The sequence below is a fragment of the Drosophila mojavensis genome, unplaced genomic scaffold (genome assembly GCF_018153725.1).
Source record: "Drosophila mojavensis isolate 15081-1352.22 unplaced genomic scaffold, ASM1815372v1 contig_136, whole genome shotgun sequence".
NCBI lineage: Eukaryota > Metazoa > Arthropoda > Insecta > Diptera > Drosophilidae > Drosophila > Drosophila mojavensis.
This window is the reverse complement of record NW_025318667.1, coordinates 19,348,404-19,375,244: the sequence shown is the minus strand read 5'-3', so window position 1 is coordinate 19,375,244 and position 26,841 is coordinate 19,348,404. Positions and strand designations below refer to the sequence as shown.

Below are 26,841 nucleotides of genomic sequence, written 5' to 3'. Positions count from 1 at the left end.
CCCAACATATATTAGAAGCTGCGACGTCAATTTTAGCGAGCGGTAAAATCGAAAAATATGCAAAACAGCGCAGACAAAAAGGTGCGAAATGAACACACAAAAAAAAAAATAAATAAAAAATAGAGAGATGGAAAGAAGAAAAGCAAACGAGAAGAGCAAACCAACGCCGGCGCCGCCATCGTCTTCCCCTGCTCTTCCACAATTTGAGCAATTGGCAATGGCACATCCGCACGGAAAATTTACCTGAACAACTACACCCCAGACAGTCAGCTAGCGGGTCAGGTGGCTGGCGGCCCCACAGGTAGCATTTGTGCTGTAAAACGTCGATTTACATGCGTGTTATATCCTGCCTGGACGAGCTGGAGCTGGAGCGCGGGAGGATGCGGTGTAGGAGGTGGAAGGGAACGCTTCTGTTGGCAGTGGGAGGTAGCTTACACGGCGCTGATGCTCAACGTATTTCAATTTATTTATTTTTATTTGCGTATGCAAAATAGTCGGCTTGATTTTGGTTAACACACACGCGCACACACACTCAAGTACTCACAGCTTGAAAGTGCTTTTCCATTTGCGATAGAGCTATGCGTGGGCGTAAGTTAGAGCGTTGCAAAAGGGTGAAAGTATTTACTGCCTTAAAGCTGCAGCATTGAGCTTTAAAGTATATATTTACCGAGTGTATTAGATTTATATAATATTATGTAAATATATGAATGGATCTCATTGGAGCTCAAGCCATCCGGTTATTGATAATTATTGTAAATATTGTTTAGTATAAGACAGATTGCAAATAAAAAAAAATAGAAATACAAAATACAAAATAAAAAAATATATGTAAATATAAATACTCGCATTAATAAAAAAAAAGGCAGCAGATGAATATGTATTCATCAGTGGAAGGTGAAGAGAGAGTTCCTATAAAATAGATAGTAAAAGGAGACTGTCAAAAAAGCTGTAGGATATATAGTTTTGATAAGATAAATATTATATTGGAAAATTATATATACATATTATATAAAAGACTTTAACAGAGGCTCTTGCATAAACCGTTAGTCCTCTAGAAGCAAGGCCTATCACGCTGTGCTGTTTTTAGTATAAGCTTTCATTTTTTATTTAAATTAAAAAAATATTTTATTTTATTTATTTATTTATTTTTATTTTATTTTATTTCTTTTTTTTTATTTATTTATTTATTTATTTATTTATTTTTTGTGAAATGGCAAAATCTAACAGATTATTTTAGAAAATATTATAAAGCTATAGCTATCTGTAGTCCTATTACATTAACTATATATTATCAAAGAATGTGAATCAGCTATGCTAATGATGCGCAGAAAATATGCATTAGTTCGAGCTTGAATCAAATCAAGTAACAATTATATCATTAATAAGACTAATGAATTAATAATGCCCAGTAATCAAGCACAACAAGTTTCTTTGTCATAGAAATAATGTTAGCTAAGGTATTAAATTCAAGCTAATCCACATTGAACGTGTATATACCATAGCTCCGCTAGATGCCATAGGCAAAGCCTAAAGTTGTTAAACTTTATTTCAAGCAATAAAAAATCAGGGAGTTAAAAAAATGATTTTTCTTCTATAAATCCTATAACAAAATCTCTAATCTACTTTTAATCAAGTCTCATTAAAAATCTCATTATCGTCTCCAATGTATACTCAAAGCTCTTCTCTATGCTCATTGTTATGATGCCATCGTCGCTCAACACTCAGCACTATGGCCAGCTGGCAGCTAAGCAGAGCTCGCAATTGGCAAGTGCTGCTGCCGGTCCCAGAGCAACATTAATCAATTGTTGGATAACACAGCTCGTTCGTATGTGTATATGCTACTATATGGGAGCCGAGACAAGCTATTAGGGCGACAGATTGACCGAGCGGAGCATTGGGCATTCGTCGAACCGACAATTCAATATTGAAATGGCTTCCGCTTGAGGCCCAGCGCTGACTTTATGGCTCCGTCTAGGACACTGGCTAATTATGTGGGTAAGGCACACAGCATGTTAATGTATGAAAATTGGATGTATTGGGTCCTTGTTCGAGTCGCCATTCATGTAGTCCTGCCACAGTCCCTATTCCAGGAGCTTGCCTTGCCTTGCCTTGCCTTGGCGAGCCTCTTAAATACGTAATGACATGGCTGTCAGTCAGGTGTCGGTGTGATTACCTTCTGGGCCGAATAGTGAGCATCATTCCGAAAGCTGCTCAGCATTTGACCATTGACCATTGACCCCATCGCCTGCCCTGGACCGAGTTCAAACTGCAATTTGGCCATTTGACACGTCGCGACAATCAGCAGCGAGGCCAACGTGTCTGTCGCTTGTCTCATTTGGCTTTAAAGCTCTTCCATTTGTCGCATAGGTGTGTCACATTCAAAAACATTTTTTAGAAATAAACTAAGAAACAGCGAGGCAGCTCTGGTGGCAATTGCAATTTAAATTTAAATTGATTAAGTCAAAATGCAAAGGTTGAAAGGTTGTGAAAAATACAAAATTAAATGTAAAATCATTTGAAATTTCTATGAGATGAATAGAGTGGAAAGCCTTATAATACTAGAGAATGGAATGGAATAAACATTTCCTGTCCAATCAGATAGGGGCAGAGAGGGAGAGATGCAAAGAGGGATAGATAGAGAAAGACAGCGAGAGAGATAGATAGAAAAAGAGGGAAAGATAGAAAGAGAGAGAGAATTATAGATAGAAATAGGGACAGAGAGAGATATAGATGGAAACAGAGAGAAGGTGAGAGAGAGAGAGAGAAATAGAAAGAAAGGTGGAGAGAGAAAGACAGCGAGAGAGATAGATATAAAGAGAGAGATAGAAAGAATGAGACAGAGATAGATGGAAAGAGATAGAAAGAAAAATAGATAGATAGAGGGAGAAAGAGAGAGATAGATAGAAAGAGAAAGAGAGAGAGAGAGAGAGAGAGAGAGAAAGAGAGAGAAAGAGTGAATGTGGGAAATCAGAGTATATTGGTTCTGAAAACGTATGTAAGTGCTAGAAAAGGGCGTGGCAGATCTCATAAAGTATATATATTTCATACTGAGGCGATTTAGCCCTATTCGTCTGTCAGGGTATTCCCTAGTCGCGCCAACTCTAGCACGCTTAATTGAGGTCATTTAGAGCAGATCGTGGGCTAAAAAGAGAAAATAAGTCGTATTCAATACTCGAAAATGCTTTAAATGATAGTGGAATAATCATAAAAATATATAGTTTTTGCGAAGCTTAACTCTCGCAATTTAGTTTCACAATTTAGTTTTTGTTAGTTGCTACTAACAATCATAACTAGAACTGGTCACTGCTGGCTGACCTGGCTTAAGTGCAGCTGGTGTGGATGCGATATGCATTTTATCGGGCCGCAAACCGAGCCATTTGCAAATTAACATCAGATCCTGGCAGCGGGTCTCGCCAGTTTGGCTGCCAACCAACCGCAACATGAAAATCCGCTGCCAATTGAAAAGGTCGGGCGTATAAATCGAACGGCGTCAGCTTTCAGATTGGATGAGCCCCAAAAAGTCCACTGATTAGTGAAGTTCCTGCTCCTGCTGCTGTTGCTACTCCTGCTCCTTCTTTTGCTGCTGCTGCTGCTCCTGCTGTTGCTATTGCGCTTCTTTTACAAACTTCATTAAGGGCAAATTAAATGGATTGCATTGCCCTGATCAAGATAACTAAGCCGACGTGAGGCATTCACGTCTCTCCTGTTCATGTCCAAGTCAAAGCCCATGTCCTGATTCCCAGCTTCCGTTCTCTTGCCAAAGTGCACTGGCAAATGTTGACATTCATTGTTGTTGCTTCTATTGCTGCCTTTTCTGTTGTTGTTGTTGTTGTTGTTGCTTCTGCTGCTGCTGCTACTTCTCCTGCTTTAGCTGCTGTTTCTTTAATGCGCTTTCCCTTGTTCTGGCCACGCTCATTCCCCAGCTAAGGCTCAATGCTATTCTACGTCTTCGTCTCGTCTGCGCCGCAGTCGTGCGCTGGATTTTGTTTTTATTATGATTATTTTAACTGCCAAGGCAAAGGCAAACATACAGCACAAGGACCTGTCTGCTAAGCAGCAGCAACAGCAGCAGCAGCAGACAGCGAATGGTTTGGGATGCGTTGGTAGTGGAGCAGCAGCAGCATAAAATGCAATTTTCACATGCCTGACAGCAGCAACTGGCAAGGCTAAGGAGGAGCCGATTCGGAGGGAGGGGCCCAAATGAATTTGGCGTCAAGGCAGCAAAACCAACAATAACAAGCGATGGGCAGTGCCCGACTAGAGGACATCCGAAGACTGTCACAAGTCCATTTCAACTTTTTATTATGGAACTATTTACACACTTAACCTGGACTAGAGCAATTTATTTTTTTGTGATTATCAAACTGATAACATGCTGTCGCACGACAGAGCATACCCGACTGCCCAACTGTACAGGGCATAAGAATGAAAACTAAAAGCCAGTAAAGTGAAATGCAATAAAACAAAAAGAAAGGGGCAACAGCGGCGTCTACAACTGGGACTGCAGCTGCGACTGTCTTGTCTTTTGGATACGAGCTGGCAACTGGCAACTGGCAACTGCAAACTGCAAACTGCGATCTGCGTGGAGCTGCTGGAGCTGCTGCAGCTGCGACAACGCTGCCGTTGCCTGTCAAACGCTTGGCTCGACCCACGAAGACCTCCAGACCTCCACTCGGCAGGGATTGTAGTTACAAGTAGAGCGAGTGGCGCCCGCCCACACACCCACACGCCCACACGCCCATTCGCCATGCATTTACAGCGCAATGATTCAAATTGTCGCCTCGGATTATGGATTTATTACGCGTGTCGTTTTTAGTAAGCTGCAAGCGGCTGCAATTGTGCATGCTGCATGCAATTACTATCAATGTAGCTACCAGGCTGCCGACGAAGGAGACGATCCAGCGCCCAACGCCCAACGCCCTATCGCACACAGTCAGCCACGCCCCCTCGCCTGGCGAGCTCTAGCTGGAGTAACCCATAAAAACATTTATATCGAATTCGAAAATGTGTCACTAATTCGCGTTGGCAACTTTTGTTGCTCTCCTTTTGAGTAGAGTGTGTATAGGAGTGTGTGAGTGTGTGTGTGTGAGTGTGTGTGCCACTTTCATGCTCTATCTTGTGCTGGCGTCTGTTCTGTGCGCGACATCTTGAATAGCAATGGAGCTGCTCATACGGCGAATGAATACATTCGAATGCAACTTAAACACTTTGTGGACTTTAAGCACAAATGACAGAGATGTTGGCAGATTTGCTGAGCTACATATACACTGCGCGTCATCAGGTTAGCGCCCCCCTTTACACTCAACCTCAAAGCTAAATAAAATCTAAACCAGCAGAGCTCCATCTTTGAAATTTTTTTACATTATACTCCATTTATTTCTCTTTAAAATACAAAAAGAATGGCTACTGTAACAATAAGGATTATTTTTTAATAATTTTTTTTTGTAAAATGTACAAAAAACATGTAACAAAAATTTGGTCATCAGATTAGCGCCCCCTGCGCTAAATTCAATTTATTTAAGTTAATTACCAAAAATAACACCTGTATTTTAAGCTATTGTTATTTTTAAGTAATATTAGTAGTGCGTAGTGCCGTTTTTTGTTTGAAATTACTTAAAAAATTCGATTAGGAATGGAATTATAAAGTTGTTCAATATTATTCAAGGATATGGTTGATTAAGCGTGTTCAGTACCTTCGATTAACTCTGTCTTTGTACTATAATGCTTTCCGGACTCATATACTTTCCTGACCAACCATCCCCAGACGTTTCCAATGATATTAAGGTCGAGTGAGTATGGTGGCCACTCCATGAGATCAATTTTTTGGCCCTGAATCCAGGACTTCAGGGATCGGGCGGTCTGAATTGGGGCATTATCATGCTGGAAAATCTAATGCCGGTTTTCAGACAGGTTATAGAAATGCGGAACAGCAGTTTTAAACACGATATTATGGTCCTATGCGTTCATGCGCGATGTCAAAAATTGAAGCTTACAAGCGCTGTAGTAAGATATTGATACCTACACAAATGCCACACCACCCCCCGCCGCAGCGGCTTGGAAACCGTTCCAAATAATGTTCTTCTATGAGTAGGTCATGGATATAATAATTATATCCATCAGTTCCTTCCAAATTCAATTTTTCTCATCAGAAAAGACAACATGCTGCCATTGGGTAGACCACGTCCTATTCGCCCGGCCAAAATTAATGCGTATTTCTTTCTCAGCATATCGACTGGTGTCTTTTTTTTTACATTCTGTTTCTTTAAGTAATTAACTTTCTTAATTGCTCTTTAGACCGTTGATAAGCTCGTCCTAACACTGATTTTAACCCTAATCTTGGTGGTCGATTCGTGGGAATTCGAAGCTTCTCGAACTAATGCTCTTCTATTTCCTTCTGAAATCACTTGATTATTACCGCTTATATAGTTTTTTCCATAGTTTTCCCTATTTGTAAGAAAATTGCCACTTAGTTTTCTGTTTTTTCCTGATTTTTCAGCAATTTTATGGTTGCATAGTCTAGATTCAAAGTATGCCTCAATCTTTGATTTTCAACCAAAGATAAAACTGTTTCTTTACCCATACTATAAATATATTGAATACTTTGAGCTTCATAAAAAATTTGGTGAGTGTAATTGCCAAAATAAGCAAGATAATTACAATTGCATTTGGGGGCGCTAATCTGATGACGCAAAATAAGTGCACACATTTTTTGCGAAAATAGAGAAGGATAGAAAATAAAACATAACGGGTTTTCACTCGCGCTTTTTTTTGGTATGAGAGACATCTCATATGATGATAATGAAATAAAAAAAAAAACCAAGAAGTTGTGTGCAATAGGCAAAGAGAAAAACGTAAAAGAAAATGAGTGTAAGGGGGGGCGCTAACCTGATGACGCGAAGTGTATGTACATATATTATTGTATATGTATATGTAGACAGATATGAATTCTTAACTTTGAATTGTTCTAGTAAAGACGAACAAATTGGTATATGTATTAACTTGTCGTTTGATTTGATTTGATTTGATTTCTTACAAATTACAATTAATATTAAATTTAGAGTAACTTAGGATTTAAGCAACTGGCTCCTTGAGCAGTTTTCTAAATTTAAATTTTTATAATTGTTTCCCAACATTTCAGTAATGTTATTGAGAGCTTATATAGAATTGTTGTACAGGTATAATCCGCGTGAGTTTAGATCTAAGCTGCACGCTTCTCTGATTTCAGAGATTTCAGAGTAGAGACTCTTCTCACTCTCAGGCCTTTCAGATAGTGTACTTATGAGCGAAGGAGACAGAGAGAGAGGGAGAGAGAAAGAGACAGAGAGGGAGAGAGTGAGTGGGAAACAAAGAGCGCGGTTCCAAGTGCTGCGGAGCAAGCTATTTATGAATAGGGGTCCTTCTGATTGTAAGTGGACGAAGAGAAGCGAATAGAAATTTAAAAATAAAAGAACTCGTTACTGGGAGCGACTGTGAAACTATGCTATATGTATATATAAGCTATGCTATGGTAGGAGACAAAACGGACTCAAAGCCGATTAACTCATTTATAAACTTGCATATACAGGGACACATGTATATGTATTCAGCTCAGCAATCACACTCAGCTCTCATTAAGTATCCCATTCCGTTATTTCGTATATATAAATGTCTTACAAATACTGTCTTTTGATTAGCGACTCTCATTCCGCTACCTGCTCCCATGTAGGTCCACTCTCTACTCATAAGAATTTTATTTCAAATTCAACATATCGCATATTTATGCGTACCATTTCTAAAACCGTTGACTTTTTATTATTTATATTTATAACATATATACAGAAACTAAATATAATATAAATAAAAAAAAAATAAAATAAAATAAAATATAGATTAATAATAATCTGCCACTTGTATGAATGTCTGAAGCTGTTCCATCCTGTCGATCAATTTTTCAAGCCGAATGGATTTTAGCTTAGGGTCAGATTTCGTATGCGCTGGACTAAATCTGACCCTAAACTAAATGGAATTTCATTATAATTAAATTGAAACCCAATTTTAAATATTATAAAATATATAGAAATTACAACAAGCGAGGCTTACCACACGTAGAGTAAAAAAAAAAGAATAATAATAATACAAATTCCGAATGTATTTTTATACATATTTAATTATGTCAAAGGTTTGTTTACACATTTCACTGCAGGCAGGGAATTATTCTTCCATTTAGCTGGCGGCAAAGACTAAAAAAAAAAAAAAAAAAAAAAAAACAACAACAACAAACAAAACAAAACAAATAATATGAATTTTACAATACAGCGGTTCATATAACAGCAATTATAGCACTGAGCCCCTGCATATCAGTTGTCAAAAGTATTTGCACACATTTTAATTGCGTCAAATGCATTTGCACAATGCAAATTTTCATTTACATTTCGTTCGTTTATTTTGTATTTTTCTCTGTTGTTGGCTTTTGTTGTAGGTTTAATAAATTGTGAAATATTTACATATTTGATATTGATTAAAGATGATCAAGAGTTCATTATTAACTGAAATCCGATTTCGAAATGTAATGAAATTTTGTGAATACAATGAAGAGCAAGGAGGAAGTGGAAGTATGCAAAAAAAAATTATTTCTGTTATGTTTTCATGTCCTACTCCCAAATTAAATATGGTAAAATCTTTCATAAATATTTAGGTAAAATGTAGAAGTATAGAAGTATGTAATTTGTAAAAAATTCCTGCTTCCATTTGTAGTAGTCCAATAAGAGCATCGTGGTTAATTATCAATATATATAAATTTATCGATACTTACCCATTCCGATGCCTATGAGGCTGTCGACAGTTGGCGTGAGTGCGATGATAGTGAATGGCTGGAGAGAAAGAAGAAGAATGCGAGCATCATTTGGAAATAATTTAAGTAAAAAAAGGAGTACAGCCTCCTGGTTTTGTTAAGAGTTCTATGTGGAGACATATCAAGACCGTTCAGGAATTAGATGTAAACAGTTCGAAATATCATTTGATACATCCAATACCTAAACCAGAAGGTCTATGATCTGTGAGCTTAATAACCATCAATATCAGCTGGAATAACTTATGGGAATGAATAACTCGTCCAATATGAATAAATTTACAAAAATAATAATGCTGGGCTGTCCATATTCGACGAGCCCATCTGGCAGCCTTACAAGGTTGACCGATGGATTTTTTTTTTTAACAATGAAAATCACAAATTGTTTCAGATTATTGAATAATAATAAATTTATTTGGTTCAAGTAGATTTATTGACATCACTTGTTAAATATGATAGTTTCAAGTGACCGCCTTGAACCTCTACGGCGTATTGTGTCCGTCTTTGTCAAAGTACAGTGTATATACATAGAGTCCCTTGAATATGGACAGCTCTTTATATTTGAACGACTAGGAGCGTAAGACTTCATTAAAGAATCGCCAATTTCAGTCGAGAGCGCGCAGTGCACTGATGTTGAGCTCCCACAATTGATTCTATCGAAGCTGAATCGAACCTATTTGAGGATCTGAGTAAATACGAAGTTGAGTGGAACCTCCCACCATGTGTAGTGCCAATAAATACCAAATTGAGTGGAGCCCAATGGACAACTTGTATGTGCTGAAAGGGTTTCTGCTAGATGTTGCCCATCTGTGCGTTGCATGATTGCTGATAAATAATAGGCACAATATACCTTTGTAAGTAATAACAGTCTCTAGTCACCTCAGAGGTGTGCACATGCTTAATAAATCTGCCATTCAGGTGCAAAGTATCAGTGCGAGCATGAGGCGCATCTGCACAAGGTCGTTTGCATTAAGTTTTGCTTTTATCTTAAGTGCTTATAGAATCTTCAATAAAGCAAAACAGATTTTTGATGGCCATTAGCTGACCGGAGACCTTGGCCAAATACAAAGAAGCTAAAATTAGATAATAGCAATGAGATAGTGCTTAGTCAGTTGATTGCACAACACGTTGCTGCCGGGTCGACCCTTCACCGGGCGCTCGGGTCCAATTGGGCGGCCGCCCATTGCCGCCAAAAGGTGTAGACACACAGTGTGTGAATTAAGCGAAGTCATGCCCATGCTTTATGCCACATGCATCATGCCGTATGACGCATGCCGCACGGCGCATGCCATGTTCCGTATGTCGTATGCCGCATGCCGCATGCCACATTTTCGTGCTGTCGTGAAGGCCTCAGCATGTGCCCAAATCCGACGAGCAAAACATTTAAACAAAGCATTTGAAAGCTTTTCGCAATTATTATTATGTATTATGCATTATTTGTGTACAAGTGTAAATGTTGTCAACCAAAAAACAAAAAACAACAACAACAAAGCCAACAACAGCAAACGGCAAGCAGTAGACAGCAAACGGCAAACAAAAAAGCAACAAGCAACTGTTAGCATCAACAACATTGTGCAATATGTTGCAGCTTTTCAGATGCTCTACACAATGGGGTATCTTCGCTTTATCTATGCAGCTGCAACACAATTGATGTGCATGGAGAACAAATGTGGGAGGTTGTTTTAGTTTGCTTAAGCATGCTATGAAAGGGTATATGGGTTTTCTGTGAGGTTTCTTTTCATATTAATGAAGGGAGAAGAAGATGGGAGGGTAGCAGAAGTTAGCTATATGAAATTTTGGATATTTGCCCATGAATGTATGTATGTACATATGCAATATGCATGTTTGCATGTATGTGTGTAAGTATGTATGCATGTAAGTATGTATGTATGCAAGTGTGTAGGTATGTATGTATGTATGTCTGTATGCACTTATGTAGATGCTCGGGAAGGAATCTATACTCAGATATATTGATAATATGCTAATATACCAGCTATAAAACCCCAACAAAAATTGTTGTGTTATTGTTGACTTCCTCGGTGAATCAAAACAAAAATGCATATATGCACATCTGAAGGTGAACTAAAACTCAAGAAATATTAATTTAATGGTATAATCAGAAAAACTAGTAGAAATCGTACTCGTTATATAAGACTGCCCTAATTATTCTCAGCTCGCATAGTCTGCTTCTTCAAATGTATGAAATTTTCAAGAGTGGCATTTGTTGATCTTCAAAGTTAATTATATATGAATGTAATATCTAGTATAAATATATAAAGTATTCTAATATTGATATATGCATATGTACATATCTAATATGTTTATAGTTAAAAGCTATGTAAATTTATATCTGCCAATTGAGAGATATCATATTGAAAATTTATGTCAACAAATCTAATTGAACAAAATACAAAAAAAAAAAAAAAAAAAAAAAAAAAAAATATTATTATTAATGTCAACATCTAAAAAAATGTGTTTTTCTTTGATTTAAAAAACAAAACATGGACCCGTCAAACATGGGCAATCTAGTAGGGTTGCCAGATGGGTTCGTCGAATATGAACAGCCCAGTATATACTTATATTATATTATTATTATTAGTATTATTTACTAGCATGTAGATATGTCATAAGTATAAGCCAAACATTGTTACTATCTTCATATGATGTATGCATATTATGATGTGATGTATGTATGTACATATTTGTATAGATAGTATTCAAATCTAAACAGTATGTATACTTTCCTTAAACACTATATAGACACTATATTTGTATATAGCATTCAGCAAATTTGTGTATGTGTTGGTATATGGCATGAATGCAACAATGTATGCATATAGTATGCTTATGGCATGTCTGTTGATGCAATCCCTATGTGTATGGTACGTCTATAACATGCACGTATAAGTTAACGGTAATTAGCTCTAAATCAATGTCGGACAGCTAATCGTTAGCTCTAGTCTACATATATTACAAACTTTTATCTCTCGAGCCATAAACTCGGCTGCCTTCCATTGTTCCCAAGCTAGACTCAGTCAGGTCGTCCCTATACTTATTTGCATATGCATTTTAGTGATTGAAGTGTATTCAAACGACGATGCTTAAAAAACAAAAAAAAAAAAAAAAAAAAAAAAACTACTCATTCTGATTGCTGTTGCTGTTGTTGTTGTTGCTGTGTTATGTTGTTGGTGTTGTCACCGCGTTGCGACTAAATTGCCGTTGACAATGCTGACATTTCAAATTTAGACTTTGCCTGACTGTTGACCGCACATTAAAGTGCGCTGTTTGTGTGCCACGGCAAGAGTCGGGCTGAGACCCCGACCCCCCGTCCAGCAAATGTCAACCCCTGATGCGAGCGCCGAACCTTGCGCCCCTTCACCCCGCACCCCACAGCCCACAGCCCACAGCACACAGCCTACACCCCACTCGGCCCCTTCACTCGTTCAAGTGGCAGATAGCCCACAGCCTACAACTCACTCAGTCACTCACTCACTCGCATTTTTTGCTACATTTTGTTTATTTTGTTAATTGTCATTGCGGACGTCGTCGTCGTCGTTGTCGTCGTCATCGTCGTTGTCGTTGCCTCCGCCTTTTGTTGTAGTCGCACATAAAATTATGTAAAAATATTAGAAGAATTTCCGTTTCGCAAAAACGTGGTAAAAATGTTTACAGCATCGCAAAAAGGCAGCAGCAGTAACAGCAGGAGGCGGCGATGGGGGAGGGGGCAATACCATCAGTTCGACCTGCACGAAGATGCAGCAGCCGCAACAATGGAGTTGAAGGCGTCACAGATTAATTAGCGTCTCTGCGATAAAGCACGTTGCAGTCAAAGCCGCCCGCCGTCCTATTCAGAGAGCCAACGTGCAAAGCCCTGGCCAAGATAACCACTTGGGCTCAGCAGCACCTGGAATTTGGAAAACCATTTGCAGCCAGAAGGAAAACGCCAACAGCACTGCGCAAAGACTTAGCACACTCGAGGCATACGAAACACTTTAGTATTCGCCTAACGAAACAGTGGCTCAAAACGTGCGATTCTCCAATGAAAATTTAACTGAACTGTATGCAATAAAAATGAATAGCTTAACTCAATAATGAATGAAAATCTTGGATATCAGGAATATTTTTGTAGCTGCCACAGATGGGCGGAGAGATGGACGGATGGAACGACAGAAAGGCAGACGAACGGTAAGACGGACGGACAGATAGAAAGACAGAAAGACGAACAGACGAAGGATTAGAAGACGGAACGACAGACGGATGAGAAGACGGACGGACGGAAAGACAAATGGACGAGAAAACGGACAAATGGAGGAATGGATAGACGGACAGAAGAAGGGATAGTCGGATAGAGGGAGGGGTAGACAGCCAGACGGATGAACAGACAAACGGATGGACGCACGGACGGACAGACGGACGAACAGGCAAACGGATGAACAGATGGAGGGACAAACGGACGGGCAGACGAAGGCCAGACAGACAAAGGGACAGAAGGATGGGCGGACGGACGGACAGAGCAGAGGGACGAACGGACGAGCGATCGGACAGATGGGCGAACGGATAGACGGAAAGAGGGAAGGATAAACAAGCAGAAAGACGAACAGACGTGCGTATGGACAGACGAATAGAAGACGATCAGATGAATGTAGAGACGGAAAGTGCTAGGCCAGTTCGCCTTACTGAATTAGCATATCTCAAGGGATCTGCCACGCCTGCTTCTGCCTGTCAGCCACGTGATGCCCGAGTTTCCCATTTCCAATCTGATCGGTCTACAAAAAGGCTTTAATCAAATTGAGAAATCATGAAGCTGAAAGAATATGTTGCTTGAGATGGGCTGAGCAGAGTTGAGCGTCGTGACACGCAGCTTAATTCGGTTGGTGCGGTCAGCTACGGGTGAGGCAGGGGGCTGCTCGGTTGGTTAATGTTGGCGCAATGATAAATGAAAGCAATATCCACGTCATGGCCATAATTCTCGAGGATAACTGCGACTGCAACGGCCTGTGAAGTCAGCGCAAATCGCAGCGCGTACTGATTTATCTAACATATCGCGAGCAGCGACAGGACGAGGCGCAGTCTGTGGCAGCTGGATTCGAGGGGGCGTATGGTGTGGGTTGTGGGTACTGTTCGAGCGACTCTCGGCTGAGAAATGACGTCTAGACGTTTTTTGTTTTCGCCCAAAACAATGGGTCACACAGCAGCGGCATCAAAGGGATTGCCAGCTTTTTATTAAAGTTGTTCATTTGACTAAAAATGCTGCTGCCACATCCGCGGGCAGCTGTCTATTTCCTTGGGTTCGTTTATTTTCTCTCTTCTTTGCTTCTTCCAGTTTTTTGTTATTTTGGTGGCCTTTTTTGTATTTTTGCCATTTTTTTCGTGGCATTTTGCTTAATTTTCGTTCTCTTGGCGCGGGTATTTTTGTGCTGTTATTTTTCTCTATCCCTCTCTCTCTCTCTCTCTCTCTCTCTCTCTCTCGCGCTTTCTCTTTCGGAGTCCGGCTAACTAAATACCTGTATAAATATTTTATTACGCAAATGAAACAAGCATTGTTTGCATTTTATTTGTGTGTGCGCTGGAAAGCGCAGGTAACCGTACCACATCCTGCAACAGGATGGCGCCGTCTCTAACAAAACACTGCGCCATGTCCAACTGCGCGCAGGAGCTGGCTAACTGCTGCTGCTGCTGCTGCTGCTGCCGGTCGGCCTCTTTCGGCCAGTGGCGAAACGGAATGGCCGCATAAAGGTGACGGCAACCGCCCCAAAGGAGAGAAGCCGATGAGAGCACGTGCCGTATCCGGCCAACGTTCATTTGCATGCTGCCAGCAAATGGCAATGTGTACTGGGGGATTGGTGTACTGGGGACTGGTGCTGGTACTAGGACTGAAGCTGGCTATGCTCATAGGCATGGCAACGGGAATGCCAGCTAGATTGGGCGTCTCGAATGGGGTCGCCTTGACCACAGCACACAGTCAGCGCAGTTAGCCACAGGAAGCACAAAGAATATACAAGAGATTTTTTAAGAGCCACTACGTACCACACATAAAACTAAACTAGTAAATAGACAGAGGTGTAAGTGTGTGTGTGTGGGCGTGGGTGTGTGTGTGTGTGGGTGTGTGTGTGATGTCTGTTTGTCAAATTATATTTCAGTGTGTTTTAATAGAAAAATTTACTTTAAAATGAGCTGAATTAATGAATGAATGAATGAATCAGGTGAATAAATATATGAATTTAATGAATCACAACTTGTAGTCTAAGAAATTAAAGTATAGTTAAAGCATTAAGAACTATAAATAAGAGACTCTGAGCATTCCAATATTGCGTTTGAATATAAAAATGTACTTGAAAAGGAACTAAATGAATGAATGAATATTATACAAGATGAATATATGAATGAATGAACTGAAATTTAGATGTAGCTGAAGCGTTCAGAATTGGAAGTCGTTTATTTCATTTGAATATAAAAATAGACTTTAAAATTAGCTAAATAAATTAATGAATATTATACGAGATGAATAAATATATGAATGAATGAACTGAAATTGATATATAGCTGAGCAAAAATTCAAAAATTTAAATCGTTTATTTTAGATGCATTTCAATATAAAAATTTACTTTAAAATGAGCTAAATGAATATATGAATAAAGAACCGTTTACAGAAATTTTAATATATTTCAAGCATTAAAAACCATAATTGATGAGACTTTATCTATATTCATTTATATCTGTGGGCAAAACATTGCTTAGTCACTTGATGAATGCAGAGCTGAGAGCTATCAAATTTCCAATTGTCATAAACTAATGTTTCACACATCAATCGAATGAATTGTGAGTGCCTGAGTGCTGGGCACTTGGAAGTTATGCGGCTGCGAATCAACATTCAGTCCAATCGAAACGTGCACAATATGCTATTCATTTGATTTTGAGCTGGCTGTGAAAAGCCAAATTGACCCATTGTGAACGAGTTAAGTGCGCTGGGCCTATTGGCCAATTGGTCACTGGCCACATAAATGTGTTAATTGGCGAACGGAGGGAGAAAAGCTGTCGAAAGGGAGAGCGAAATAGGAAGTTTTTAAATTTGTTTTTTGCCTTTTTTTTTCGTTTTTTTTTTCGGTTGAGTGTCAAACTGTTAATGAGTATTACGTCTAACTCTCCAATTCGAACGTAGCAATCCAGATAGGAACATCTTAAAAATTGCAAGTGATTAACACAAATTAGATTTGGAATAAGAAATCACCCCGACATGCATAGCAGTGAGTGGCCGTTGGCAGCCGAGTTGTGTTTTTGGAGATTGGCTCGATTTAATGGACTTTTTATTGCAGTTTCGCAGGGCCACGAGAGCAACGAGGCGAGGCAGCTGTTGCAGTGGATCAAGGGACTGGTGAGCACTCCGCGCTGTCACAAGCTCAGGGATCTCAGCAACGGTGTGGTCTGGTGTCGCCTGATGGGCAAGCTGCGACCTGGATCACTGGCCAGCATCCTGATCATCAATCGGCCCGCGAATGCAAACGATTCGATGCACAACTATATGCTGCTGGAGTCGGCATTTGCCAAGGCTAGGGTACCCTGGTACTTTGACCCCATAGCTCTCATTAATGGCAACAGCGGCGAACTGTATCGCCTGGCCAAGAGCTTTGCCGAAATCAGCATGACAAACGATCCGTTTCCACTGCCGTTGCCGCCGTTCGGGGCCAACGGTCAGAACCGCCGTCTAGCCGGTGAAAACGAAACATCGGAGTATGTGACCAGCACACAGCCCACAACAGAGGCATCCGAGGTAGATCTGAGCGAGCAAAACCAATCGGAGGATGACCAGACGTCGACTCCTTTGAGCAGTGAGGAGCGGCTTAAGCAGCATCTCCAGGCCATGTACCGCAGCCAACAGGAGGCAGTGGAGGCCTATTTCGCTGAACAATGCCCATCCGCCACAACCCTGCCCGCAACCGTCAAAATAATGTGCTGTTGCAATAAATGTCAGAGTCAAGTTCGGGCCTTAGTCGACATGCCGTACTCAATATCAAATATCCAGTTCAAGATCGAAAATCGTCCACTTGTTTAAATTGTGTACGCATCAAAATCAAAATTCACATACAACAAAATTCAACTGAACTAGAGTCTCTTCGAATCGGGTGATTATATTCTATATTTGTGTTCGATTCCGACATCCAAATACTCATAGCTAATTACTCAAATGAATATGATGAAACTATATGGAAAATAAAGCACAATAATAGTCACAACTGAACCAAAGTTAACGTCAATTTCAGCTATTATATGAAAAAAAACAACATTGCGCATACGCCGCGTGCGCCAGTCCAAGCATTTATTGAGTTTGCTTGGCAAATCACCAAAATAAAACATGTCAGAATATTGTAGTCGAGCTTATTCGGCTGCATAATACTCGTTCATCACTAAGAAAGCGAATTTATGCAGTTAGGAGCTTCCGGAATGAGCAGAACGAACGAACGGACGTACCTACAGCAAGGCGGGCAGTGAAAAAAAAAAAACCTAATAGGCTCATTCACTTTGTGAAAAGGTATAAGAGATACGCAGAGGGCTTTCGGCTGGTCTTTGATCGGCAATCGAATAGCGAACAAGTAAGAAGGCTCCAGTCGAGATTGCTCGACTAGGAGATACCCTGAGCCCCCTAAGCTGATATTCTAAAAATTTTGCACTTCTTTTATACACACATACATACACATGCATCCATACGCACTCATAAGCCTACGCTCTGCTAACTGCGCAGTAAGAAGCGACTGCGCTTGGGCTGCGCTGCAGTGTGGGCAATATTATGAGAATTTATTTGTTGAATCATTTCTTTTGTAGACATACGATCTTAATGAAACTTTCAGAGCGTAATCATGTGGTGAATATGTGTGTAAATTCCAAAGCACAAGTCTCTAATACTTAAAATTGGGGGCGAAGGGGCCGTGGTATCCAAAATCTGTAAATTACAAAATCTTTGTATCCATTAACTTTATATACAACGTAAATTTGAAGACTCCAGGTCTAGCAAACTCGTACTGCGTATGGTACACACGAGTATGCGTGCCAAATTTCAGCTCTCTAGCTCTTATAACTTCTGAGATCGACGCACTCATACGGACGGACGGACGGACGGACGGACAGACGGACAGGGCTATATCGACTCGAGCTCGTCGCGCTGATCAAGAATATATATACTTTGTGGGGTCTGCCACGCCTCCTTCTGCCGGTTACATACTTTTTCACAAAACCATTATACCCTGATTTCCCATTTTCAATGGGTTTAGGGTATAAAAATTAGGCTAATGAAATGCTTGTCGAGTGAAAGTGACAAATCGACAAGTTGGCTTAAATAGAGCGACATGCCATGCCATGGTACCCAGCTATGCTATATATACGACCATGCTAACAAGCTCCTTTATGGCTGAAGACTCGCATCAATAGCCTAAGTATCTCAGCAATTATGCGCTATTATAGTTTAGCTTTATTTTCAGTGATGCGCTGTTTATTTACTTATTTGGCGGCCCAACGAAGTGACTTTACACTTTATTTATTTGTGCTGGCCGAAGAAAAAAACCTGAAGTTGTGCAATATTTTCGTTAGGTCTTCCATGTACTTATATATACTTTTTTTTAAAGCTTTAATGATGCAACTGGAGGATCGTATTGGCGGCCCTTTGGGTCATGGCAATTTGACAATATAAAAATAAAAATAAATAAAGAAAGAATTCCGATTGTTAATTGATTGGAAAAACTTGAGACGCTCGGGTGAGTGGCGGCAATTCATCAGCGAAGGACGGGGCCAGCATATTTTTTGGCCTTAATGACTGCCAGCAACAGCAAGAGGGAAGCAGCAGCAGCAGCAGCAGCAGCAGCAGCCCCAGCATCATCAATATGAGCAGCAGCAGCTATGCTCTTGGCCATTAGCTTTGCCCATGCCAAGTGTCATGCAAGCCAAATGCATTTCCAACTCATTTAACTCGCCTGAACGTCCTGCTGCAACTTGTGCCTTGGCTTCGTGGCACTCTCGGGCTGCTCTGTTCAGTTGCACACAGTCATTGCCATTGCCATTGCCACTGCCATTGCCATTGCAATTTTCCAACAATTTCATTTTCATATTTTTATACCCTGAACCCATTTTCAATGGGAAATCAGGGTATAATGGTTTTGTTGAAATGTATGTAACAGGGAGAAGGAGGCGTGGCAGACCCCACAAAGTATATATATTCTTGATCAGGGTGACGAGCTGAGTTGATTTGGCCCTGTCCGTCTGTCTGTCCGTCTGTCCGTCTGTCCGTCTGTCCGTATGTATGAACGCGTCGATTTCAGAAGATATAAGAGCTAGACACTTCAAATTTTTTTTTAAATGTCCGTAATTACAGCGCGCATATCAAGTTTATCATTAAAAATCGATAACTCATCCCGATCTTTTTTTATCGATAAAAAACCTTATCGAAACCCAGTTATAAAATTATATCTTCTACACCTTTATTGCTAGAGTCTCCAAATTTTTAATGTATGCTTATATGCAATTTATACAATTTCGGTTTTTGTTAAAATTTACCCCCACCTCTAAATTCACCCCCTCACCCTCACTTTTGTAAAAAGCGTATTTCAAATACTAGAGACTTGTGCTTTGGCAATTACATGCATATTCATGTTATAATCATAATCTAAAAGTTTCATGAAGATCGTACGTCCATAAAAAAAAGTTATTAAACAATTAAGTTCTCATAGTAAGCGCACACTGCAGCCGATGCGTGTTTATGCGTGGTTGCTTGTATGTGTATGTGTGTGTGTATGTGTGTGTGTGTATGCGTTTGTGTCTGTATGCGTGTGTGTGTGTATGTGTGTCTTTATGCGTGTGTGTGTGTATGTTTACCTGTGTGTGCGTACGTGCGTGTGTGTGTGTGTGTGTGCGTGTTTCTTGTGTAAGCTGAAAGTCGCGAAAAAGTATTGAAATATCTATTGCTCCAAGGGTTCAGGGGATCTCGTAGTCGAGCAGTCTCGACTAGAGCTTTCTTACTTGTTTTTATTCCGTTTTTCCGCTGCCGTTGCCGAAATATATGCGCGCTTTGCTTGATTTTCCATGAATTTTGATCACCTAGCCGAGAGTCTTAATGTTGGCAGTCTGGCAGTCTATGGACTACGGACTGCATCCAGTTCGTTGTCCATTGCACTCCACATGCCGCTCCCTCTCCTCCTCACTCACTCCCTCTGTCCGCTCGTTGCCTTAAATGCATTCAACATATGTGCATAAATTTCACACGTCGCGCGTCCGCCACGCCAGCCCTCCATGCATTTTACATGCACAAAAGGATTTTCAGCTCGGCATACTGCCATGCGGAAAGTCAGTGAAGCCAGTGAAGTGCAGCCCTTCGCCATCGAACGTCTCTTTCAGTGCAACACATCTGTGGTCGAAGATGCCACTGCCAACTGGCAGCGGGTGCAGCTTGTTTGTTAATACGACAACATTTAATTTTTAATCGTTGCATCCCATTCACAATGCGATTGGAGCAGCTCGGCTGGCCAGGGCGCTGGCGAGGATCGGGGGGTGCGTTCGCTGCGGCAACTGCTCGTAAGCCAGTGCATATACATATGTTTAATGAAGAGCGTTGCACGCACGAGTTGCCACTGGGTGGCAGGTGGCTGGTGGTACAGCTGACGACCCATTCCACTTGTCCCATTGCAATGGCACATTCCAACCGTTTACCATCTCTGCATTCGCACAGCCACAGCGAGAGGCAGTCCGAGAAGCCACAGCAGCAGCAGCAGCAGCCAAAGAATTATGCACTGCAGCAGAGTCGGAGGGGAGTTACCATAGGTGATACTTAAAATCTGTATACGTTAATGTACTTAATTGATAATTCTTTGAAATGGAAAGGAGCTATACCTAAGATCTATATTCGGTAATATTATATTACTAATATACTAAATGTATATTTCTTTGAATTGGAAGGGAGCTATCATAGGTGATACGTAAGATCTATATTCGTTACTATTATATTACTAATATACTTAATTGATATCCCTTTAAAATGGAAGGGAGCTATCATAGGTGATACGTAAGATCTATATTCGTTACTTTTATATTACTAATATACTTAATTGATATCCCTTTAAAATGGAAGGGAGCCATCATAGGCGATACGTAAGATCTATATTCGGTACTATTATATTAGTAATATACTAAATTGATATTTCTTTAAAAGGGAAGGGAGCTATCATAGGTGCTACGTAAAGCTATATTCGGCAAAATACTGCATTGATATTTCCTTAAATGGAAAGAATCTACCATAAGTTATACATAACATCTATATTCTGTTATATACTTCATGGCTATTTCTCTGAAATGGAATGGAGTTACCATAGGTAATACAATTGAAATTAAAATTAAAATTAATAAAATTTAAAAAAAAATTTTTTGATTATAGCATATCGATATATTTATGAAAATCTCCGTATTATATATCTTATATATTTTTCTTGATATATCTATGCTAGAGATATGGATAATTCTACGAAGATCTGAAATCCTTTCGATCTTTGCGAATCGATATATTTATGAAAATCGATATATTCCAAATATATATGTTGATATACATATCTATGAATGATAGCAAATTTATAGCGCTGACTAAGCAAGTTTTCCTGTTGATAAATAGATATTGATATGCCGATAAATCTCTCTATAGAGTAATGCATATAGAGTAATACATTAATTTCAGATGAATCGATATTTCTATATATATATATATATATATATATATATATATATATATATAGCTGATTTATTCCTTCTATCTAGATTTTTTACTGGATAATTTGTCACAGTGTAGCTTGGTAAGCCGCCATAGCCTGTGCATTCTCTCTCTCTTTATCTCCCTCTCTCTCTCTCTCTCTCTCTCTCAGTGGGCCTGCACAGTGCATATGCATTTAAGGGTCTGTACGTACCTACCAATATGTACATATGTATATACATTCTACATACATACATATGTAGCCATGCGAGCTCATATGCACATATGCTGGATATCCGCGTCTACGTGGCTGGAGCTGCAGATAGATATGCAAGGGTTCCTCCTGACGCTGCAGCAAGTTATTATAACAGTTCATTGATTTTCAATTTTCAATGCATTTCATTGCGAGCATTTTCATTGTTTGCTCCTACTTCTCTTTTTTTCCGTGTCTGCCCCAAACTTCGGGCATTCCTGTTCGGGGGCGTGCCCGGGGTATGGGCCTGCATTCCCATGTTGCGTTTTCACTCCTATACATAAATTCATGGATAGTTTATTTTGGCAGTGCCAAAGTGGTAAAGCAAAAAAAAAAATAAATAAAAATGACCAGAATAAATGGAAATTAAGGACAACAAATTTTTGTAAACAGGAAAAAAAAAAACACAAAAACAAGAAACATTAAAAAAGAACGAAAGGAATATGTAAATGATTTCACTTCCGCGAGCTGTTGTTGTTGTCTGTGGCCAGTTTTAATTTTTCACCAAATGGCGAAAAGGCAAAAATATTGTCCTTGCTGATTGACTGCGGCTTAATGGACTTAAAGTTGAATTTATTCCAGTCCAAAAATAAGCGCACGAGAGCAACACGCTAGGGAAAGCATTTTTTTGCATAAACCCTTTTCAAAGCTATTTGAAAATGAAATAAGAGTGAGTGAGGGAGGGGAGTAGTGTGTGGAGTGGGAGGAGAATGAGAGAGGGAAAGTGGAGAAGAAGAGAAGAAGAGAGTAGAGCGAAATGGCGTGGTGAGGAGAGACAGCGAGCAAAGATTGACAAAAAAAAAGAGAATGCTAGACAGGCGGATAAAGGACGCTTACGGAAATTGTGATAAATTAAGAAACAAAGAGAGAGGTATCGAAAAACTATGATCAGAAAATAAAAACCGAAAGAGAGAGAGAAAGAGAAAGATAGTGTAAAAAAATCTTTACATCTCTCTCCGACTAAAGAAAGGACGAAAAAGAACAGAGGAGACCCAAGGAAAGTGAGAAGAGAGAGATAGGAGAAAAAGAGCTAGGTGAGAGAGAGTGAGTGAGGTAACGACAAGGGACAGTGAGAGAGCAAATAGAGCGAAAAGGGATGTGGGGGAAGCCAGGCAGTAAGAGAGAGAGAGAGAGAGGGCGAGAGAGCGAGAGAGAGAGAGAGAGGGCGAGAGGTGTAAGGGAATACGAGAGCTAAGGGGGCAAAATGGAGACAGAGAGAAGAATTCAAAGATATAGAAAGACATAGACGGATAGAGAGAAAGAGAGAAAAGAAAATAAATTTAGAAGGAGATAGAAAGGAAAGATAGAGATAGCCTCAGCGAGACATAGGAAAAGGGCACAAGAAAAAGAAAGCAAGAGCGTCGATTATTTGTTATAGTATCAATTGAAGCGTTATAACATTCTGAAAGAAGATAAAAGTGAGAACTAGCGTGTCTCGGTAGAGCGGCTAGCAACACGCTTGGCGCGAAACGTGGGACGCTGGTTTTCTTTTGCTAGTTGTCTCACCTACATTTCGTCGCCGTCTGGGCGGACTTATGCAATGCGAATGGGCCAAAACGAAAGGCAACTAGCTCTACGCCTATATCATCTATTATGGACAGCTTATTATTTATTTAACATCATATTTTCGTCGCACAGCGACACATTTGTGCGCTGGCTTTTGTAAATGATTTCTGGCCCCCCCCCGACCAGCGTCTTGCCGGTGTGCGAGACTTGTGATTGGTCATGGCTAATTAGTAGCACTTTCCCGGACCGGTCCGAACCGGAGCGTAATTGTGATGGCCATGACTTTGTCTTCTATTTGCGGCCACTTTCAAATTCAACCAAACAAAGGCCCAAACGCCAGCCAGACCGCGTCGCACCTCGAAGAGCGACAGTCAATTAGACACATTTGCCAGACTACCTAAAAGTGACAATTTCTAAGCGATTTCTACAAAACGGCAAGTGCAGACGTCCCAAAGCGGCCCCCCGATACCAAAGCAGAGAATCCATTCGGCTGCGAATTCACTCAGCTCAAGTTTTATTTATCAGTCATTATCGAGAGTAACTTTCCGCTCCGCGAGTCTCTATCAGCGTTGAGTCTTCTCCTCTAGTCATCCTCTTCATAGTCGTAGCTGTAGACGCCCGTCTGCTCGCAGAGATCGGGTGACTGTCGTCCACGTTTCTTGCGCACCACCCGCTGGTATTGGCAGCGCATGCAGTGCGCCTCGCCGTGGGCCCCACAGGGTCTGTCAAGGCGTGGAGCATTGATGAGACAGCTGATTTTATTAGCATATTCATTAACTCACTTGGTTTGCATTGCTTGGCGCAGGAAAATGCACAGGAACAAAGCCCAATTCATAGCGAAACGAATTATTTATGACAAAGCTGCGAAAACTTTTCAATGCAAGTGACAAGTGAAAATCACATGTCAAAAATCAGTTGACAGCAATAACTGTGTTGAAAAACTGTCGTGCTCATTTTTCGGAGCAGAAATAAATACTAGAAACATAGTTATTTTTTCAAATAAATATCTAAAATGCAAAGTCTAGTGTCATTTATCGGGCTTCTATTGTGTTAAAAACATTTAGTTTGTGATATAAATATTCTAGAAGATCTTCAAGCGCAGTCTCAAATGCATGAGAATCACACAGAGAGGCAGTTGTTGAATAGAGCTTGCAATGTATGAGGCATATTTATATAAGTACCTTATGCTATATCATTTGAATGTTTTAGTAGTACGTTATTAGAAGTAATACGGCACTTTAATAGGATTTGTATAGGCAGCATTTAAAGTTGACGAGTTAAAACCAGGTACATTTTGTATGTCGCTCTCCCTAGGTTTGCTCTGCTTATGCTAGCTCTAGGCCAGGCGCTTACGTTCTGCATTCACTCAAGCGCCGTACTGGTATAAGCAGGAGACTCAAACGCCATCTCCCTCAAGATCTGCTGGATTGGGTCTTGACCTGAACACCTATGCATCTTATAAATCTAAAAAATATCTGTTCATTAATAAGACATACATAAGTATCTTAGATTAGAAATAATGTTTAGATTAAGTTGCCAAAAAGGTAGCGGTACGCTAATCTATGAATATGAAAATATATATATATACATATATGTATGCTGACTCTCCCTAGGGTCATTCTCCCCATACCCACTCTCCCTAGTCGTTCTACTTAAATACATTCTGCCTAGACTCGCTCTTTCTAGGCTCATTCAATGCTCGAGTAAAGGTCTACTAAAGACAAACTCAAGGCAGTTGGACTTTGTTTTTATATTTATGTAATGCTATATTAGAGAAAGAAAGCTGCCCCTTGCTGCTTTCATATCCAAGAAATTTACATACCTATAGCTATATTTCAACATTTATAAATGAAACGAGTCAGCATTTAAAAGGAATAGGCTCATAAATTTGAATTTTGTGCACTTCATTAAGGAGCAACTGCATTCGTTCCAGTCGCTGCACTTTGGCAGCCAGAGGCCGTGCGTTGTCCTGCCCGAAGGCGCTGAACCATTTAATTCGGCTTGTTACCGAGGGGTTGGCTTTATATAGATGTTTATTTATGCACATGTGCATTATCAATCGGTTAGGGTTGGTTCCTGTGGCGGCGCCAGCTGCTCAGGTGGCCATTCGTGAGGAGACGGTGCTGTTGGCGTTGACCTGCACGGGAGGCCGTGGCGTCATCAAATTAGCGCTTGTATCGCAGCTATTTCAATTTGCAGCAGTTGCAGTTGCAGTTGCAGTTGCAGTGGCTGTGGCACCGCCAATTGCACGACGCGCGCAGGCAGCGCTTACTCAATCTAATTTCGGGTTGCTTTGGCGACCAAGCCGCAAAATGAAGCGCTTATCGCCTATCCGCAAGCCCTGACAAGCCGACAATCAACATTAAAATGATGATAGTAGCATGGGTGCTGCCGCCCACTGGACAGAGGTGATGACCCCACCAACTCCAGCTCCAATTGCAACTCCAACTCCAACTCCAATTCCAACTGCAGCTACGATTCCGTACCTAAGCAACGTGCGTCAATTACATTTTCGGTTGGCATTGTGAAATGTTCGATTTGGTTACCAAATTGACGCCATGCCCCCGGGTGTTGCCACAAGCATTGCCTTTTCACACCGCGCTGCCAAACCTGTCCATGCCCATGCCCATGCCCATGCCCATGCCCATGCCCGTACCGCACCGTTCCGCACAATACCAACATTGATTTAGGGCCTTGCAGCGCCAGCGCCAACGCGAAAAGTGCAATGCTATATATTCAAATTTATATATATTTTATTTTGTTCCTTTTATTTCTTAGTTTTGCTGTTGCTTTTAGCTTTTGGCTTTTTCGCCTGGCCATTAGCTATGCGCATATTAAAGTTGTGCTAACAAAAAATCAATGGCTTTCAAAGCGGCACAAATATTTTTGTAACATTTTAAAGATTAGAAATACTCTTGTAATATGTTAAGTGAGTATCTTATATGCAAAGAGCCATTCAATATTTTTAGAAATTTTTGTTCAAAGTATTTTATTATTGACCTTGCTTCATTTGCCAGCCATAAGTCAAGTCAAGCATACGTTGCCTTAGCCCTACTCTAAATATATGTATAATAGAATATCTCTTTATCAATTTACTATCAACTAAGTGTTGGAGCTATTACCGATTAATAATGCTTCAATTCGTTAAAGCTAAAGCTTTGCAGAGATTCAGTTTTTGTTATATAACAAAATGGAATTTCTTGTTTATAAAAAATCTATTCATAAAACTTTTTCTATTTATTTCGATTTTATTTATTTGCTGTTTTTTTTTTTTTTTTTTTTTTTTTTTTATGCATACGAATCCGCTTAATACTCGTTTATAAATACTAGAATGGCTGTGGGCGTTAACAGTTATATGAATAAAAGTTGAATTTGGCCCCCAAAATGAAACTTGGAAAGTTTAAAATTATGGAATACCAAAAATTGGGTGCCAAATATTTCGGTTAGATTTGAGATTTGCCTGGCAGAGAGTGAAATGCAATCAATTAAATAAATGCCTTAAATTTTATATGCAGCTCATGAAATATGTTCATGAAAATA

General features: G+C 40.1%; 1 protein-coding gene across 1 annotated transcript; it reads left to right on the top strand.

Moving 5' to 3' along the window:
* The first annotated feature begins 15,960 nt into the window (after window positions 1–15,960).
* On the top strand, window positions 15,961–17,063 carry LOC6584250. The gene is made up of 2 exons (XM_002009870.4): window positions 15,961–16,071; window positions 16,141–17,063. The coding sequence occupies exons 1-2, from the start codon at window positions 16,062–16,064 to the stop codon at window positions 16,875–16,877; spliced, it is 747 nt and encodes a 248-aa protein (XP_002009906.2). The 5' UTR covers window positions 15,961–16,061; the 3' UTR covers window positions 16,878–17,063.
* Window positions 17,064–26,841: the final 9,778 nt, after the last annotated feature.